At 38.1% G+C, this 16,402-nt stretch overlaps 2 protein-coding genes across 2 annotated transcripts in view; both read left to right on the top strand.

Annotated features, from left to right (window-relative positions):
• The first annotated feature begins 292 nt into the window (after window positions 1-292).
• LOC149267664 (dolichyl-diphosphooligosaccharide--protein glycosyltransferase subunit DAD1-like) overlaps window positions 293-16,402 on the top strand; it is a 71,211-nt gene continuing 55,101 nt past the window's right edge. The window contains exons 1-2 of the mRNA XM_089433807.1: window positions 293-510; window positions 603-650. Coding sequence (XP_089289933.1) covers window positions 427-510; window positions 603-650 — 132 coding nt within the window. The 5' untranslated portion in view covers window positions 293-426. The remainder of the gene's footprint in view (window positions 511-602; window positions 651-16,402) is intronic.
• Window positions 1,904-15,601, top strand: LOC149267665 (uncharacterized). The gene is made up of 3 exons (XM_089394542.1): window positions 1,904-1,984; window positions 14,894-15,145; window positions 15,269-15,601. Exons 1-3 carry the CDS (start codon window positions 1,904-1,906, stop codon window positions 15,452-15,454), a joined length of 519 nt encoding a protein of 172 aa, XP_089250668.1. The 3' UTR covers window positions 15,455-15,601.

Here is a 16,402-nt window from a genome sequence, read left to right as displayed (position 1 = left end):
CATGGAAAGTTATGCAGGGATGTTGGCAGCTAGCTCTTGGGATAATCTATTTAGCGAGGGGTTTGTCGAGAAGCTTATAGCATTTATTGTGAAGCTTCACAGAGAAAAAGCTGAATACATCAAGCAGAAAAAAAAGCAACCTGTCCCATAAACTATCTTTAACCTCATAGACATTAAAAGAATTTATTTATTTTTCTTTCTTTTTATATACACCATCTTCATAGAATAGGATGATATTTACTTGCCCAAAAATTTCTATATACATCATCTTCATAGAAAATGATGATATTTACCTGCCGAAAAAATATATACACCATCTCCGTATAAACTAAAATTCCGCCTATTTTTAATTAATCCTGAGCAAGCAGTGTTATTTTGTGACCGAAGGCCGGGGTGATCGAAAAAAGTTGAGAGATCCAAGCGAAAATGGGAACCTCAACAGCTAAGGATGCACAAGTTCTCGTTGCATCCCTTCGATCTGCATATTCTGCAACTCCTACCAAGCTGAAGGTAACGTCCAAATCTCGAACCTTACTGTTATTTGGCGGAGAAGATTCTTATCTCGTACTCATTGTTGATCTAAAACTGTAATGGGCTTGCAGATCATCGATCTGTATGTGGTCTACGCAGTTCTCACGGCAGTTGTCCAGGTGTGTCCCCCGGTTTTATTGTGTCATAGGATTTTTTTTCCTTTCGTATTTATATTGAATATGCATAGGTACTGTTCAGCCCCCAAGGTAGTCTATATCTTTGCAGCAAAAATATATTTCAGCGATTTTATGGATGTATTAACATTTCTGTAAAAGCCCCAAATATGGGGTTTTGTGTTTTCCAAGTTACCCAGCTGTTTAGACACTTTCCTAAGTTCCAGCTATTCTTTCAGTGAAATCAGTTATTCGATGTACCAGTGGACATTTTCTAGCATAACTCATTCTCGATTGTCTTCTAACCAGCCAATGGGTTTTCAAAGCCAAATCCTACTTTTATTTTTTTCCTAGGAAAATAACTGTAAGCAAATTACATGTACGATGCGTTTAAGCATTTCATGATTCCTCAAAAAAAAAAAATATTATATCTAACAAGACACAAGGGTTTCCCGGCATAACCCACATTACGGCCCAAAATATTACATCAATAAAACATCCACAGTGGGATCCCACAGTAGTCTCCTATCGTCTCTCAAGAGTTTCACATATAATACATCATCTGCTTTAAAGACCCGAAAAAACATCAACTCATTTACTGTCCGATATCATAATAAAAAAAGAAAGATCACAAGTACTCGACAACAAGATAAAGACTATCTACACAGCCATCCGGAAATCAGATCAGAAAACAGGGTTGTGATAAAATTCAGAGGACTGATCCTCTTTAATCTCCGGGGCATGCCACAATCCTGAATCCATCTACAATGCTGTTTCAGAGAGTGCATCAGCTTCTCCATTCCTTTCCCTGTAAAGTTTTTGAGAGGTGATATAGTGAAAAGCAGAATTGTAAAGCCAAATTTCATCATAAATAGGCCTCAATAAATAGTTATCCAGATTACTAGTACCCAGCATCCAATTAATCACCACCTCAGGGTCTCCAAATATCTGAATTTTTGTGACACCTTTTTCAGCAGAATGAGTTAGAAGTAACTTCAGAGCCATCAATTCAGCAAAACCTGACCCAGCCTTAAACTTTAAGACATGAGATTCACTCAAGCGAATAATCCTTCCCTGCCCCACAAGCAGGAGGGTCCCCTTGACAAGCGCAATCAAAATATACCCAAGATCCACTTCTGTCTATTCGCTCATCTGAAATCTGCCTCAAAGGCTTTTCTTTGGATGATTGTTTGAAACTGTCAGGGATTGATTTTCTTTGGGCAGCACATTGAAGGGGAGGAATATATCTGTTTTCGAATATGCTTGCATTACGTGCAAGCCAAATACCCCAAGCTACAACCAGAGGAAGAGCTTTGGAACTTTTCAATGAAGGATTTGAAGTTTGAACACCATGTTTTTAGTTTTCATCAGTGGAAACCCCAACCCAAACATTCTCTAGCCCTGTGAGAACTTCCAATTCCTTCCAAACCTTTATAGAATAAGCGTAAAACACTAATAGATGCTTATAGTCTCCTCATTTTCTTTACAAAGAGAGAATCTGCTAGGTTCATGTCTATTTCCTCGTTGTAAAACATCCTAGATAAGGGCTTTGTTTTTTGAGGGCAAGCCACATAAAACTGCGAGATGTTAAAGGGATTTGGATTTCCATATGGCTTTCTAACACCATTGAACCTCTACCACCCTATCATCTTCGCAAGGCCATATATCCCACCTTTGGAGTATGCATTCCTCTTACACGAATTTTAGACCAAATCAGTTTATCTTCAATATTGTTGATCCTCACATGGCTTGACTGTTGAATAATGTAACTAGTGTCGGTCTTCATAATTGTATTTGAGTCGTGATGTAATTTATTTGTCAAAAGAAAGAAAAAGAAATTTTATTATTTAAAGAAATTGACTTATTAAAGCATGGGTTTCATGCTTGGGTCAATTATTTATAGGTCAAAGCCTCCATTGTAGGCTTCGAGGGTTTATGTCAAGTGTCCTTGTCCATGTCATAATGTAAAGAACCCTTCTTGGGGTTTATTTGTCAAAGAAGAAATTTATTTTGTTGTAAAATAGGTCAATTATGCTTCCTCCACCAAGTCGGCCTAAACTGGGTAGCAAAATCACTATATAAAGGCAGCAACTCTACCTCATTTGTCACTCACAACAAGTTCGATTTGCAGTTTTTGGGCTAAGAAAAAGTGTGAATTTCAAGGGAGAAGAAGGAAGAATCTAGCAAAGAAAAAGGAGAATATTATTTTGCAGTAAAAACCAAAATTTCTCTCTCGCATCCCACACGTGCGAAGTTTTGGAGTACTACTAGAGGGCCGAAATTTTGAAGTAGTTGGAAGGTCGAAATTCTGCTGCTGGGGGTCGAAATTCTGTAGCTGGGAAGTCGAATTTATGGATTGTTGTTGGGCTGAAGCTGTTGGATAAGAAGAGACTACTAAATCATCTTGGAAGGCTGACTTGGTGGAGGAGGAAGGTTTGTTGGTCTAGGGTCTTGGTCCATCTCATTTTGAATTACTGAAGGAAGAGTTCTTGACTGGGTTTTCCCCTATATAGGGGTTTTAGCCCTGGCTGAGTGCCTACATTTGGTGTCCTTGATCTTTGTGTTTTGGTTTTGGTAATTGCTTGATGAACTAAGTTAAAGAAATAACATTAAGAAGTTAATAAGAACACTAAGATTTCACAAGTAATTATCAACATAAGGAAATCTTTATGCCTTTCCGATTTTCTAACATGGAATCAGAGCTAAGGTGAGGAAGGAAGAAAAAGGCAGGTTAAATATCTATTGAGGAAAAAGAGATCAAGGAAAATTCAAGGGGATCAAATATAGTGAAAAGCCTACTATCTACAGGAACTATGTCAAACTCAATGAAGGGAGAGAGCAAATTAGAAGGGGCCTCCAACTACAGGGCTTGGAAAAAGAGAATAGACCTCATTCTCGAAAAGAATGAAGTTTTGGATCTTGTTCAAGGAAAAATCGAGAAACCTATAGATGAATCAAGTGAAGCAAAAAAAACAAATTTTAGAGAAATCAAAATCTTGGCTATGAACCTTATAGTGGATGGAGTTAAGGATAACCTAACTTCATACATATCCAACATAAATTCCGCCCAAGAAATGTACGAGGCTCTCTCCAAGTTATTCACAATCAAGAGCATTGGTCAAGTAGCAAGCCTCAAGAATAAATTAAGAACTGTTAAGATGACAAATGATGATATTGTCTCATCATATTTTATAAGGATATCTAGAATCAGAGATGAACTCCAAGCAATAGATGAAGTTGTCCTAGATTAGGAGCTCATAATTAATGCCCTTTTAGGACTACCAAAACCTTGGAGTGCCTTTGCATTAGGACTTAACAGTTTGAAGGATACTCCAACATTTGAACAAATGTGGAATGCATGTAGTCAAGAAGAAGCCATAATATCCTTAGTAAACAATAAGGAGGATGAAGAAGAAAACACCTTGAATGCCTATTCTTCCCATCACAAGAAGAAGGGAACCTTCAAGAAATTCAAAGGACCAAAGAAAAAATGGACCTATCCAAGATTGAATGTTACCACTGTCACAAGATGGGTCACGACAAAAGCCATTGTCCAGAGAATCCAAGAAATAAGAAGAGAGAAAGGGAACATGGGAATGTCTCTGATGAAGATACACTTAAGAAGAACAAGACCAAAGAATTAGAAGTCAAAGATTTATACTACTAAGTCCTCTCTCTCACATAGCCCTCTTAGTCTTTTATTTATTTTTGAATTGTTTTCCTTTATGTTTTGATTTCTAGAGTTTATAGATCTAACATGTCTTGTTAGAACATTTTTGAATTATTTTGATGAGTTATAGGTATCCCTCGAGATTGGATTAAGAGGGAGCCTTCACCATTTTACCAAAAGATAAGTATCTTATTCCTTATCTCCTCTTTTATATTTGGTTTCTCTCTTATATCAAAATATGTTTGTATTGTAAACTAATAATCTTTTCTTTATATTTTTCCCTGGTTAGGAAAGCTTATTGAATGCTCAAAGGCTATGAAGAAGACTTCAAAGGATAGACTTGAAGCATGGAAGAAGTTCTAGTGCAAAAGAAGCCCCTCAAGCATTGATGTCCTACAAGGTTTGTTGAGGAACAACTCAAGGTATGCCTTAGAATATAAGCTTTGTTATAAAGTTCTCTTCATGTAAAAGGTATGTTCATTCTCTTTTAAAATTCACTTTACATTACTAACATCGCTATGTCTAGGGTTTTGAATCACAATGATTCTTGTTAGGGTGGTTAATCATCAGATTGGATCTACCCTCATTATATTATCATTCTTGTGGAACCTTAAAAGGTTATTCAATATTGATTATGAAACTCTTAGTCTACTTAGGGTTGTTGATGAAATCTATAATTTCTATTCTTCTGATGTTTAGGTTTTGGTATTGTTATAATAGAACCCTAGTTCTTTAAGGTTTGGTAAATTAGGGTTTATGAGCAAAGCCCTTATAATGTCTATAGTAAGTTCCTAGGAATGAAACCTTAGGTGTATATTCATCTGTCTTATCAAAACCCTACTTTGGTCAAAATTGATGCATATCTAACTTTGACATGCTTCTCTCAGGTTTCTTCTCTCGACCTCGGATGTTAGGATTAGGAACTGGATAGGAGATCCCTGCCTCTTCTTCTCCTTCTCTGCTTCATCACAGTGCTTTGTTTCGAGGCCGAGAGCTTCTAGCTTCTACATTTACATTTACTTAGATTATAGATGTATTTTCTGCTTTTTAAAAGAAATGTTAAAGGGGACCGTTTGGTCCACCGGCTTGGCATGATGTAATCATTGTAACCGACAGTCCCGTTGACCTCTTATGGTCATTTGTTGGACATTAATAAAATTATCTTATCTTATCTTATCTTATATTGGGTTCACTTAGTAGATGTTGTTATGAGATGCTAGTATGAAATCCTAGATATATTTGAGTATGCTAACTTAATTGTTAATACTCTTTGATTTGTAAAATCTAGGGTTTGTAACAAAACCCTCATAGAGATTGATATTCTAGGAGATAATGATATTGTTTTCAATTATGAATTTGCTTTGATGATAAAATCTAGGGTTTGCAACAAACCCTAGTAAAGTTTGTCATACAATTTTGAGAGTAATATTGAAGCCCTAGATGTATAATGCTATGATTGAATTGTTATTTAATTAAGTTGTCGATATCTAAAGCCTTGTGTCTCGATGATAAAGTCTAGGGGTTTGTGACAAAAATCCTAGATAGAAATTGAAGTTTAGTATGTCTCTTATTAATTATAAACCTAACTAAGCTTAGGTATTTGGTGTCTAAAGTTTGAATGTTTGAATGCTTCCATTATAGTAATATGATTTAGTTAACTTCATGCTTTCGTATATTTGTACTTTGTTGTACTTGCTATTAAAGTTTTGCAGGTATATGATCTTCAAGATATTGAAGATGTTTATGAGCATGATGAAAGGAAGCTATAAGAATGATGATGATCAAGATGACCTTGATAAACTCATGAAAGGTTGAAGCTTCTCTGATGTTATAAAATAAGAAATTGTTGAGAGGGAGCATGGTTAGAAGAAAAGAGCACATCTCCCCAATTGAGAGGGAGGGCATATTATGATGGATACCTTGTAGAAGAAATCAGAGAATGAATAGATCTGCAATATTTTTGAAAGGAGAAGAAAGCTTTCAACAAATTGCATATGTATAACTTGATGATAAAAGCAACATTCGAATGAATGAGGACCCCGAATGTTTGTGTTTACTTGTATGTATATTTGAAAGTTTATTGCTAATTAGGGTTTGTGTTTGTACAGGTAAATCTGTCCATAAAAGGGTTGAACACTCTGGAAGCATGTTTGGACAAATGGATATATCTAGTTTGATAGGGAGAGTTAAAGCATCTAATGGTGGATTCTTGGGAGGGCATCTAGCCGACCTATATGTTGATGTCTAGATCTTGAAGAGGGAGGGTGGCGTTGGTCATGGAGCTCTGACTTTGGATACACACCTAGATCTCTGGGTTGATGGTTAGCAAGTAAGCCTAATGGTACCTAGACTGGCTAAAAGCTTGAGTCCATCTTAATGCCACTCGGATAGATTACCCTGGTTAGGTATCTAGTCCAGATCACTGAGTGTGCTAGAACTCTTCGTAGTTCATTTTGGAGATCTCCATGTACCTCTATATATTTGTAAGTATGAATACCTCGTGTTGAAGAATGTATCTAGTGTCAGTCTTCATAATTGTATTTGAGTCATGATGTAATTTATTTGTCAAAAGAAAGAAAAATAAATTTTATTATTTAAAGAAATTGACTTATTAAAGCATGGGTTTCATGCTTGGGTCAACTATTTATAGGTCAAAGCCTCCATTGTAGGTTTCTAGAATCTAGGGTTTATGTCAAGTGTTCTTGCCCATGTCATAATGTAAAGAAGAACCCTTCTTGGGATTTATTTGTCGAAGAATAAATTTATTTTGTTGTAAAATAGGTCAACTAGGCCTCCTCCACCAAGTCGGCCTCAAACTAGACAAGTCGGCTTAAACTAGGTAGCAGAATCACTATATAAAGGCAGCAACTCGACCTCATTTGTCACTCACTTACAACAAGTTCGATCTGAAGTTTTTGGGCTAAGAAAAGTGTGAATTTCAAGGGAGAAGAAGGAAAAATCTAGCAAAGAAGAAGGAGAATATTATCTTGCAGTAAAAGCCAAAATTTCTCTCTTTCATCCGACATGTGCAAAGTTCTGGAATACTGTTGGAGGGTCGAAATTCTACAGTAGCTGGGAGGTCGAAATTCTGCTGCTGGGGGTCGAAATTATGTAGTTGGGAAGTTGAATTTCTAGATTGTTGTTGGGCTGAAGTTGCTGGATAAGAAGGGACTATTAAATCATCTTGGAAGGCTAACTTGGTGGAGGAGGAAGGTCTGTTGGTCTAGGGTCTTGGTCCATCTCATTTTGAATTACTGAAAAAGAGTTCTTAACTGGGTTTTCCCCTATCCAGGGGTTTTAGCCCTGATTGAGTGCCTACATTTGTTGTCCTTGATCTTTGTGTTTTGGTTTTGGTAATTGCTTGATGAACCAAGTTAAAGAAAGAACATAAAGAAGTTAATAAGAACACTAAGATTTCACGAGTAATTATCAACATAAGGAAATCTTTTTGCCTTTCCGATTTTCTAACATTGACCCAAGTTAAGCAATGTAATTCTCCCAAACCTCCTCATCTCTACTCCTTAGACCCAAAAATCCAATTATCTTCTATTTTTTCTTCTAAATTGTAGGGAGTTTAGGGGAGGTTGCTCAAATTAAGAAAAAAATATAATTTTCATGAAGAACACTAACTAGGGTTTCAAATACCTTGAATCCTTCCTCATTGCCAACCCAAGTATCTACACCAACATGAACTCTATCCCTTTTCCCAACCTTCAAAAATGTCACTTTCCTATTAGAGGGAAGACTAACACTATAACCTTCCAAATAATATACACATTATGATAATTTTGTGAAGGCTTTCCTATCCATTCTTCAATGGTATCAGGCTCTGTATGTTTCTGAGTAACTACTTGGTACCAAAGAAATTTACAAGATATTAGCCTCCAAACATATTTGGCAACTAATGCTTTCCCAAACAAATGGATATTCTCAAGGCCCCACCCACCCAACTCTTTTGGCATGACAACTACCTGCCATTTAACCAAGGGAATTCCTTCTTTCACTCTTTGCCTCGATGACAAGAATCTGAAACCTATACTTCCTACCCTTTCAAGCACCCTCTTAAGAGTAATGCTAAAGACATGTAATAGATTGGAATGGCTTCTAGCATTGATTTGGTGAAGGTAGGCTTATCACCTCTAGACAACACCTATCACACCACACATATAACCTCCTTCCTACCTTTGCTATAAGCCAACCCCAATCATTTACCCCATAGTCATTAGGTTTGAGGTAAAAACCTAAGGACTTCAAACAATCCTTAAACTCTATTTGTTGAAAAGGAAATAACTGAATAGAATATGTAACATCATCCTCATTTTCATCAAAGAATAAATTGATGATCTTTTCAAATTCGCTTTCATCCCTATTATGATACAATACAAAGCTAAAATATCTTTTAGCTTCAGAACATCTCTTCTAGACACATCATAGAATAAAAGAATATCATTAACAAAGAGAATGTGAGTCAAATATAAGGATCCTAACTTTTTATCCTTTAGGGTTCTTGTCCTTTGGCCTCTATAAGTGTCTTGCTCAAGCTTGCTTCTACAATAAGGAATAACAGAGGAGATAAAGGTCACCCTTGACCCTTCTTCTAGGAGCCTCACATTATCCTCCTTTTCAAAAAAATCGGGAAAATGAGTTTTCATTTTACCACCTCAAGTATAAAATGAAATGAAATGATATTTTAACATCCACGAGACTAAAAATAGTCTATGGGACCATCGGTTCCTTGCTTTTCGCCTTTTGCAATTCAAACCTTTTCTTATTCAAATTGATGATGAGCTGGCCCAACCTTCCAACAATCCCCTCATGAAAAAGACAATGCCAAGAAACCGATGCTAACATATTCCCATAACTTTCTCTGATGTCTTTGAACGCATCATAGTCCAAAATGAAATGTTTTTCCGATGCCACTGCTCTAGACGTGCAAAATGTACACACTTGTTCTTCCCAAGCTTCTTTAGGCCTTTTCCACCATCCTGTTTGACACCAAAGTTGATGTGAGTTGGTTCTTAATTGAGCAATAAGAACCTTTGCCCTCCACGGAATGCTAACTCCAATGAACTCTTTTTGTTGTAGATCACACGTAGGGTTGAATTCCTCAATGTAGTACTTCTTCTTTCTACCCAACTCTTTTCCCCATACCCGTTTATAAAACTTCTCCATAACAAAATTCTTTAGCTCCTTGCTATTTGTGGGACAAGCATTGAGGTAGATATTCCATTTTTGCATGCATGTGTAGTTTTGTTTCATCCATGTTTTCTTTATTTCATTCATGGCTTCATTGAAGATAACATTAAGCCATATACTTGCTTGCATTTACTCAATTATTTTTAGATATCTTATGAGACGCACCTTAGCAATTGCTTCGATGGGAGTTGGTCATCTTTTACTTAACATTATCTCATAAGGTATCAAACTTTTTTATTTTGAACTTGCTCATGATCAACGTTTTTGGATTTTCTCAATTTGTTTCCATTTTGAGACAGGGGTGCTACTAGCCTACAATTCACACCCATAAAGCATCACTGGACAAACTAGGAGTCCAAAAAGCACTTTAATCGTTTTCCAATCCCATAACTCTGCCTCTCTACATCTGTTTTGAAGAGCATATAATGCTTTCCACCATCCTAAAATTCTCTTCTTTTTGTAGTCCTCCCAATTAAGTTTGTTGTTGAAATCAATCTCGAGGTACTTGTACTCATTTACTTCTTCAAAAATGTTGCCTTCAAAGAAGATCGTATGCTAGCTCTGCTTCCTTTTATTAGAGAAAATCATTATTTTGGTCTTGTTAGTATTGACTTGCGTCCCCATTACTCTACAAAAATGCTCAAGGGCATATAGGTGCATTTGCAATCCATGGGCCGATTTAGAAATCAATACAAAATCATCAACATATAAAAGAAGCTTTATCACAAACTCCCCCAACCAAACACCATCTCCACCTTGCAGATTTAGCCACTCTTCTAGTTTATCAATATATAAACCAAAAAGAGTAAGGGATAGAGGGAAATCTTGCTTGACTCCAATGTCACTTCTAAAGATTTCTGAAATACCTGTTGAGGTTCTAATTTTGACTTTCACCTCTTCATAAAATCTATGGACAACGACTCTATAATGCAAAGGAATCTCAAGTTCTTCCATTCAACACCACAACTTATCTCTAGGGACTATGTCAAATGCCTTTTTGAAGTCAACATAGCAGCATAATACTTCTTCTTTGTCGTGCCAAACTTTTTCAACAATGTGTCTCAACGTGATACCATGATCCACTGTAGAATGCTTCGGCCTAAAACCCGCTTGTCCTTTTGCCCTCTTTTCTTTTACTTCTACCCGCTTACTGATTCTATTTTCTACCATGCTGCTGAAAAGCTTTACAAACAAAGGATTGATCATAATGGTTCTATAGTTGGAAGGATTATTAATGTCTCCACATTTAAAAAGGGGTATTGCTAGGCTAGTTGTCTAGTCCCTTAAAATCCTTGTCGAATGATGTTGTTGAATATTTCCATGATATGCGGTGCAAGAGTGTTCATTCCCCATTTTAGATACTCGGCTTGAAGTTCAACCAAGTCGTTTGCCTTTCCTGTTTTCAGCTTTTTAATTCCAATCTCCACCTCCTGTAACATGAAGAGCTTTGTAGTTGTGTTGATCCTGGGGGGAGGCTCCACCTCTGATTCTTTCTCATAGAGTTGTATTGCATATTCAAACCATTGACTGGCTGTAATATTATTTTCGATTTGCTTCTTCCTTGGTTGAAGTTCCTGCCAGAAAAGCTTTGGGTTATTTTTGCTTAGATATATTGTTAAAATTGGTAGCTAGGGCCAAACTCCACATTAGTCATCTTGTTTATGACAACTAATATTTTTCTTGGATTCCTCTCTTCGAGAGGTGTAGGATTGATCTAAAGATAATCCGATTCCGACATGTACAAATGAAGTTATGAATTTATTTTGATTATGGACAAATTGTTAAGGTCGGCCAACAAACTCATGTAGGCTCAGAAGCCCAACAGTCACGTTTATTCATCCTCAACATTTGTTATAAATACATGATGCCTTAGGCTCATTTGGACACACTCATCTTCACACTTCTCTCTCTCTCTCTCCTCATTGATTGGGTACAGATTTCTGGGCCCCTCTCTCCACACGTCCGAAATTTCAGGAGAACGAAATTTCAGGAAGCCGAAATTTCAGGAGACCGAAATTTGTCCCTGGCTGGTGCCACATCTTGTGTCCTCTTGTCTTGGCTTGTCTTCTACTGTTTATGTTTATGTTCTATCTACATTTTACTATCATGTTGATGTGATTGCTAATCTGAATATTGATATTGGGCTAAAAAAGAAATTGAAGTAAAATTGCTCTAAAGCATAGAACATACCATTGTTGCCTAAAATTCGCATGGAATCAGAGCTGAGGTGAAGACAAAGCCCAAGCAAGAGTGAAAGAGTAATCACCAAAGACAGTTGGACAAGGACAAAAGGCTCAATGGGTTCCTCATCCTATTTCTTGGTTGAAGACAAGCTCCATGATAAATCCGACTATCATGGACGGAAGATGTCTCTTGATTTGACCTTGGAAGAAAAAGAAGTGATGGACTATGTGCAGGGTAAAATCCCTGAACCTCCTTCAAATGCACCGGCTGCTGTGAAGACCAAGTACAATAGGGCTGAAGTCAAAGCAAAGAAGATTATCAGGGATTCCATTAACAAGCATCTGGTGGCCTACATCTCCGAATTGAAGACCTCCAAGGAGATCTACGACAGGTTGGTCGGCATGTTCAAGGTTAGCAATGCTAATCAAATTCTATTTCTCAAGAATAAGTTGAAGGATATTAAGAAGGGAAAGGACGAGGATATTCAATCCTATTTGTTGAGGATTACTGAGATCAAGAATGATATACTCTTGATTGGAGAAGTCATTCCTGACAGGAACAGTGTTGCACGAAGCGCTCCCCCCCCCCCGGCTCCGAAGCTCCGAAGCGCGCCCTGTACGGAAGCGCCGTACGAAGCGCGCTTCGGAAATTCGGAAGCGCGATTCGCAAATTTTTTTGCGCTTCCTGGAATTTCCGAAGCGCCGGCTCCGAAGCGCGCTTCGTACGGCGCTTCGGAGCAGGAAGCGTGCGCTTCACGCACGCTTCCGTACGCTTTAGCGGAAAGGGGCGCGCCCAAGGGAGAAAAACAAAATTTTTTAATTTTTTTTTTTAAAGTTATGTTCACTCAACCTTAAGGGGGTGGGTTAGGGTGAGGTTAGGGTGAGGTTAAGGTGAGGAATGAAAAGAATAAAGCCCCCATTCATTCCTCATTTTCTCACTTTGAGTTTATGAGAGTTGGAGAAGAGAAGAGAGGAGAGGAGAAGAGAAGAGAGGAAAGGAGAGGAGAAGAGAGGAGAGCTTGGAGGAGTGAAGAAGGAGGAGCTAGGAGAAGGAGGAGGAGCTTGGAGCAAGAGCTTGGAGGACTTCATCTACAAGAGCTAAAGAGGTAAGTTCAAACCCCAAACTCCCTTGTTTTTTTGAAATTTTTTTTGTATTTTTCTCCTCCCTCTCCTACTCTTTCCCATTGTTTCTACTTGCTCCTTTATTTACAGGTTGCCGTTGTCCACCACCTATATCCATATTCCAAGATGGTGTTCTTTTGGCTTCTATGTATCATTCCACTCTTGGTTTTAATGATGGCAAGGGTGAGGAATAGAAGGGAAGAAACAGAAGAGGACATTGGTGATGGTCCTAATAGTAGTGACCCAATGTATGATGAGGAGGAAGGGTTTGAAGAGGAAGGGGATGAACTTGAAGGGGACACTGAAACACAAGATGGGAAAGCTACATCAACACCCTTGTGGAACTATGTGACCAAACTTGATGGGGGAAAGGGTGGTGGATCTTACAAATTTGTGTGCCCTCATGGTTGTCATGGAGGAAAACCATATTGTGGTTCATATACCCGTCTGAGGAGGCATCTTTGTGGGGTGCTGGACAGTGATGAAAAAAAGGGTTCTGTGGGGGTACAAATTTGCCCAAACATTTCAACTAAAGAAAGAAGAAAATACATCCAAATAGAGATGGCTGCACAACAAAAAAACAAGAAACAAGAAACTCATTCTGAATCAAGTGCAACCTCTAAATTTGGTAGTTGCTCATCTCCTCATGGTACTTCTGCAAGCTTTGGAGGTAGAAGAACAATAGGGGATTTCCTTAATGTTGCTGGGAGGATGATGTGGATGGAAAGATAGTCCGTTTTCTTTGTGCTTGCGGTGTACCATTCAATGTGCTTCGCTCTCCCTATTGGCATGAAATGGTAAAGGCCATCAATGAAGCCCCAAAAGGATACAAGGCCCCCAACTATGAGAAAGCTAGAACAGTGTTATTAGAAAGAGAAAAAGCTAAGGTTCAAAGAGCTTTGACACGTTTTACAAATGAGTGGGTAGATTCTGGGGTATCCATTGTATCAGATGGGTGGACAAATATTAGAAACCAACATTTGATAAATGTTCTTGGTGTTTCTTCTAGTGGTGCAGTGTTTATTGCATGTCATGACTCCTCCTCCATCACTGCATCTGCACAAAACATTGCAGATCTCCTATTGAAATCAATCAAAGATGTTGGTCCGAATAATGTGGTTCAAGTGATCACAGATAATGCAGCAAATTGTAAGGCAGCAGGAAAAATTATTGAGCGTACTCATCCACACATCTTTTGGTCTGGGTGCCTGGTTCACACATTGAACCTTTTGATGCATGATATTGTGAAACACAAAGAATGTGGGTGGATTGCTGAGGTTTACAGGAAAGGGAAGCAACTCATTAAATTCATCACAGGGCATACAAGGGTAAACTACTTCTATGGCACTTACTCCAAGTTGCAATTGCTTAAAATTGCAAAGACAAGATTTGCTAGTTATTACCTCACCTTTAGGCGGCTAGTGAAGGTGAGACAAGCTTTAACTAATCTGGTGTGTGCTGAAACATGGGATGAAATTAACACTGACACAGATGGTGCTAATGCAGTCAAGGACACTGTTCTTGACAGTTACTTTTGGTCACAGGTTAAATATGTTTTGCAATTCACCAAACCAATTTATTACATGATCAAGTTTGCAGATTCAGATCGACCAGTAATTGGGGAGGTGTATGAGCAAATGGATAGCATGTTGGGGCAGATTAAAGACATTGTTGAGCCTAGAGATACCACCTTGTACAATTATATTCGTGTAGAGGTGCAAAACCGATGGGAAATGCTAAATATTCCATTGCATGCATTAGCATATGTTTTGACACCTAAATACTATCATCCATCATGGCTTTCAACACCAGCACCTGGGGGGGGAAGCAGGAGAAAACCACACCAAGATCAAGAGGTTCACCAAAAATATATGGCTGCATTGAGTAAATTAATCCCTGATGAGGAGGACGCTGCATTGGTACGGAGACAGGTGAGCAACTATACGCTCAACACTGGTCCATTTGGGAACATGCATGCAATTAAAGATCGAGAGACTTTTTCTGCTCTTGAGTGGTGGAACATGCATGGAGGGGGTACTCCACTTCTACAGAGTTTGGCATTGCGGGTGCTATCACAGGTGGTAAACACTTCTTTTGCAGAGAGGTGTTGGAGCTCTTATTCTTTCATCCACAGTGTTAAAAGGAACAGGTTGAGTTTAGACCGGGCAGAGAGCTTGGTTTATGTTCATTACAACTTGCGATTGTTGTCCCATTACTGTGAAGATGCAAAGTCTAATAAAGACTTGTTGATTTGGGACAAGAATCCAGAGGAGCCCAATTTGGAGGATGGAGTGTTGCGACTAGAGCAATTAGAGGATGCTCTTATCCAGGTATGTCCATTGTGGTATGAATTTTCCAATTTTCCCTTATAAAACATTTCTCTAATTCATGTTTTTAATTTTTTTGTTAACTAGTGTTTTTTTTTTTTGCATGAATTTTTTGAGCGATTCTAGGATGATGATGACCGTGTTGATATGCCACCACCCCCACCCCCATCTGGTCCCTTGGTTCCTAGGTTCCATGGTTCAACACCAACAGCAGGGGGTTCTTCTTCATCAGTTTCAGTGCCACGACTTCCACAGGCACCATCTTCTTCATTGCCACCACGTTCTATTCGTGGTGGAAGGAGGAGAGATTAGTAGATATATTCACAATCTACTACTTTTTGTCATAGATTACTCATTAGACTTGTAGACTTGTGAATTTGAATTTTGAACCTTTTTGGCTTGGCGGTGACCAAGTGACATATTTTGTAAACATTATTATTTGAATTTTGGACATGACAAATGTTGACAGTTGCTCACTTTCTAGATAAATCATAATATGTTCTATGTTTTATGTTTTATAATATGCTTAAATGTTTTATGTTTTATAATATGCTTAAAAATTTGATGTATGTTTGTAATAGCTAGAATATAGATGATTGTTGTACATACTAGTAACTACAATGGAATCATGGATGCCATATCTATCTTGATTTATGCAAAAATATGCATGTTTTCATGTCTTCTACAATTAATTTGGTATTTGGGATGTTTGTTTTGAGTATAAATGCAAAAAAAATATAAAAATATATATATATATATAGCAGACGCTTCGCTTCCTAGATTTTTGGAAAATGACGCTTCCGCGCTTCCGCTTCCAAAAAACGCTTCCGCTTCGCTCCCGCTTTGTGCAACATTGGACAGGAAACTTACTCTCACCACCCTTGGAGGACTCCCACTTGAGTGGTATGTATTTAGAACCACCGTCCTCAACAATGATCGAATTCCAAGGTTTGAAGAATTGATGTCGAGATGCATTCAAGAAGAAACGTGGAGCAAGGAATGCTTTCTAATAGAAGCAACCCCATTGTATTCTCCGCTCATGCCAAAAGGAGAAATAATGCAGGGTCTAAAGGTCATTTCCATGGAAAGCTTGGATGTAAGGGAGGAAGGAAGGGCAGGTGCTTTGTTTGCAATAAGTTTGGCCACTATGCAAGGGAGTGTCCAAATAGAAGGCACATCGCATGATGATGATCACAATCATTCCATGGGCAACTTCAACAACAACGATCAAAGGAATGGCAGGTCCAATGGCAAAGGAAA

This window comes from Pinus tabuliformis, chromosome 6, assembly GCF_031772625.1.
Source record: "Pinus tabuliformis cultivar Carrire ecotype Pingquan chromosome 6, CPIR1, whole genome shotgun sequence".
In the NCBI taxonomy this organism is placed as follows: domain Eukaryota; kingdom Viridiplantae; phylum Streptophyta; class Pinopsida; order Pinales; family Pinaceae; genus Pinus; species Pinus tabuliformis.
This window is presented reverse-complemented; position numbering and strand designations above follow the sequence as displayed.

Coding starts and splice junctions, on each gene's coding strand:
- LOC149267665 (XM_089394542.1), top strand. CDS start 1,904: ATGCTTGCATTACGTGCAAGCCAAATACCCCAAGCTACAACCAGAGGA. Junction 1,985..14,893: donor TTTTCAATGAAGGATTTGAA/GTTTGAACACCA, acceptor GTGCTATCACAG/GTGGTAAACACTTCTTTTGC. Junction 15,146..15,268: donor TAGAGGATGCTCTTATCCAG/GTATGTCCATTG, acceptor GAGCGATTCTAG/GATGATGATGACCGTGTTGA.